The sequence below is a fragment of the Puntigrus tetrazona genome, chromosome 14 (assembly GCF_018831695.1).
Source record: "Puntigrus tetrazona isolate hp1 chromosome 14, ASM1883169v1, whole genome shotgun sequence".
NCBI lineage: Eukaryota > Metazoa > Chordata > Actinopteri > Cypriniformes > Cyprinidae > Puntigrus > Puntigrus tetrazona.
Window position 1 is genome coordinate 15,460,273 of NC_056712.1, and position 3,860 is coordinate 15,464,132.

Consider the following 3,860-nt stretch of genomic DNA (forward strand, 5'->3'; position numbering starts at 1 on the left):
TTTAAAAGCTGTTAAAAAATGTGCCTCACAAGCCCTGGTTTGTGTTCTTTCTTACATTCTGTCCAGCTGTTTCGAAGCGCAACGGTTCTTCTGCAAACAGCTCTTTACTCATTTCATGCTGCTTGCTCTCGACAAGTGTGGTAGCAGACTCGCAAAAACCTGCTTGCCGTATGGTGGTACTGTACTTGACGCTTCACTTGTTCTGATGGTAGCAAGAGTTTTCATTGTGTAAGACGGTATGATTAGATGCTTTGTTTTTAAGTAATTGTATTAAGTTTGTGCCCATACGTGCTACTAACAAATAGAATGTAATAGGAAGTGGAACAATAGGAACAAATAAGGTGTTTTGATATGTGGGCATTTAATAAACTGTATTATGAGAAAGCTATATTTCCCGTTTTAGTTTTTAACTAGATTTGTAACTAAATATAAATCAATTGAAGATATCAAGAGTGGAGATTTCTTCATATTGGAAAAACATAACCACAGTATTTGGTTCTTTATTTGGCAATATTCTAATAACCTGCAGCAGTTATCCAGGGATATAAAATAAATATAACTGGGATAGTGAATTGTCCTGCAGACTGTCTCAAGAGATTCAGAAGGGATCAAGGCATACGGTATCTGTTGCCAGAGTTACTGAAGTGTTAAAAACATGACTTTTATCGTTACAGTCAAGAATGTACCCAAACCCGTACATTTAATTGCTTCCAACTTATTTGGCCATTCAAGAAACACTGTTTCACATCTTAAAATCCAGATATCACTAGAGTTCAGAAAATAATTTTATACCTGCGCAATGAACCTGTTAAATGCATTTGTGTTGTCTACCGATAAGCTAAATTTAGATGAGCAAAAGAATCAGTATCTGCCAAGTAGCTGTTTATATAAATGGGAAAATGACTCATAATGCAGGGTGAGGTGACGCTGCTTACATTGCCATAAGAAGGAATATTATTTTCCAATCATGCTGCGTGATTCTGTCTTTTGTCCCAGTATTCTGAGCAACAACTACCGCATAGCATAATGGCACGTTTTCGTTTAAAGGCTAAATAGACTTCTCATAAGCCAGGTCTTTCCGCTAGATTTCACGTCATTTTCCAGGCTAAATGTCTGTCTCAACAAACTTGGAGAACTATTCAGCCAAGACGTGAATTCATTGTTCCTCATATTCCGCTAATATTTGTCGATTCAAATGATTATTATACATTCATTTCACGAACGAGCGATTCATTAGTGAAAAATATTCTGTGCATGTGCACGCTTGGCTTCAGGTATTTCCACCATTTACTTTCGGTTTGATGTCATGAGTAAAACACAAAAAAACTGAAAACGCCATTTACGCCAAACGCCATTCAATACAGTCTTGGTCGAACAACTTTCAGTAGCATTTTTACTTCTTCTGCTTTACGGATTCTCACTAAAACTGTGACTGAACTGACTGGTTATCGGTGGCAAATTAGTTATTCTTATTTAATAAAGCTGCCCACGTAACTTGTTTTACGGCCGTCATTTAAACAATTCAGTCAAGTCAAAATAAATGTAAATAAAGCTTTAATAAAGCTTTCATTCTGGAAGAGTCCAATTTAGATGACTCACTCCGCTGTGACAAAAAAAGGTGGCGGCAGCCCTGTGACACTGCTGTGACAGTCAACAAATGACTCAGACTGCAATAATTAGTTCACAAACAGACAGGGGTCTCTCATCTGCAAATTGTTTTCCTTCATTAGTCCCTGGTAATGTGCTGTTAAATCATCCTGAATGGCGTCATAACTTATATAAGCTATCGTTTATTGACCTAATTTCTTCAGGATTTGAAGTCACATTAAAGTCCCCTAGCTGTGGTTTTGTGGNCTGTTAAATCATCCTGAATGGCGTCATAACTTATATAAGCTATCGTTTATTGACCTAATTTCTCAGCATCCTCGTTCAGGATTTGAAGTCACATTAAAGTCCCCTAGCTGTGGTTTTGTGCTTTAATTCAGAGCTCAGCAGACTGTTACTTTATTAACACCAGACTGTTTCCTCAGGACTCTAGTAAAAGCCCCAGACCCAGACCCAAGTTCCTCCCAAAGAGAAAAACGGAGAGAAAACCATCAGATGATGAGTTCCTGCTCAGAAAAAGTAGGTGTATTAAAACGATAAATAACGTTTAATTGTGCTTTCAGATTTTTTTTTTTACAAAAATAGTGTGGTGGTAGAATTGTGAGGGTTCGAAAATAAACGAAACGGTAGCTTTGCCGAAATATATTTAACCTTCAATCAAAAAGAAATACAGATGCATAATAAATTGGTGGACCATCACTGTGAAATGTTATTTCTGTCACATGCAGGCACTGCGGCTCTGGAGGAGGATGCACAGATACTCAAAGTGATTGAGGCCTACTGCACCGGAGCCAGTCTCCACCAGTCCACCACGGGTAGACCTGCCTGTCAGACGTACTGTATAACTAAGATATAATACAGTTTAACAGTGTGATTTCATTAGAAGACTTAATTTGTTTGCACAGCTGTTCGTAAGGAGTGCATCCCCCAGGTTCTGCTTCCAGAGGAAGAGAAGATTATTGTTGAGGAGATCAAGAGCAATGGCCAGACGATCATTGAGGAAAAGTATGTTCAGTTGCCCGATATTTTAGAATTACTTGAAGATTAAGAAAAATTCTTATATTGTTATTTGCCTTATTAGTATTATAGAAGTGGTAAATGTGCCTTCCATTTGTTATTTTAATTTTATGTTAGAAACTACTATAAAATAGAAGTTGAATTAAAAAAAACAAGGTAATAAGATTACGGTTGCATTTAGTAAAAAATGGAAATATTAGGATTACAGAGGTTTCATATAAGTAATGAATAATTGGAGACAGGCCACTGAAGTCTTAAAAAATAATGATCCGAGATGATGCGGCCATGATGTTAAGTGTCTCTACTAATAGCAGAACTGTAAATTCAAATAAAATCAGCAGAGCGGTGGAATTTGTCATTTTAATCTTATTGTTAATATGTTATTTGTTAGGTCATTGTCATTGAAGGTTATGGTTATTTTCCTGAAATTAATGAAATCATTTAGCAGACTGAGATGTTGAAGCAGAATTTTTTTTTTTATATTTTATATTGCGCATCAAATAGTTTATATTCTGCATCATATACATAACTGCTTTGGATAATATTACTTTTACTTGACTTTATTTACATATGGGTCCTTTAAAGAATCCAAATGCAATCAGGTTACATTACTTTAAATATTTTTGTTTATTAGGTTATTTGTAACTGTAATATAATACACAAAGTAACCCTCCTAAGCACGACTAAAAATAGTGTGGAATTGTATATATATGTTTTTTTATTATTATTATTAGTTGCCTATAAATAGTACAGATCTTAACTTGCTCTATATATACTTAACAGTTGCAAAATTCCCTTTTGAATATTTTCTTATTTTACTGCTTTGCAGAAGCCTTGTCGATGCTGTTTATGCTCTAAAAGATGAAGTCCATGAATTAAAAAAGGTAAGATATGTTTATGTCATTATACCCCTGTTGTTGGCCTGAACCATCACATGCATCGGGCTGTAATCATCTGATGTNCTCTAAAAGATGAAGTCCATGAATTAAAAAAGGTAAGATATGTTTATGTCATTATACCCCTGTGTTGGCCTGAACCATCACATGCATCGGGCTGTAATCATCTGATGCCATGTGTTTGTGAATGCAGGAGAATAAATGGATGAAGCAATGTCTGGAAGAGGAACAGAAGTCCCGCAAGGAGCTAGAGCGTATAGTCAGAAAGTTGGCCAAGCAAAAGAATGACTGTTCCTGGGATGAAGGAGGTCACTAAAAACACTCTGGACACTCGCCTGTTTC

The 3,860-nt window shown here is 36.1% G+C and overlaps 1 protein-coding gene across 2 annotated transcripts in view; it reads left to right on the plus strand.

Moving 5' to 3' along the window:
* Positions 1-3,854, plus strand: part of LOC122357612 (rho guanine nucleotide exchange factor 6-like) — a 5,406-nt gene extending 1,552 nt beyond the window's left edge. For both annotated transcript variants that reach the window (XM_043257035.1, XM_043257036.1), the window contains 5 exons: positions 2,031-2,124; positions 2,334-2,420; positions 2,511-2,610; positions 3,452-3,506; positions 3,712-3,854. In XM_043257035.1, the coding sequence (XP_043112970.1) occupies positions 2,031-2,124; positions 2,334-2,420; positions 2,511-2,610; positions 3,452-3,506; positions 3,712-3,834 (459 nt within the window). In that variant the 3' untranslated portion in view covers positions 3,835-3,854. The remainder of the gene's footprint in view (positions 1-2,030; positions 2,125-2,333; positions 2,421-2,510; positions 2,611-3,451; positions 3,507-3,711) is intronic.
* The last annotated feature ends 6 nt before the right edge of the window (positions 3,855-3,860 follow it).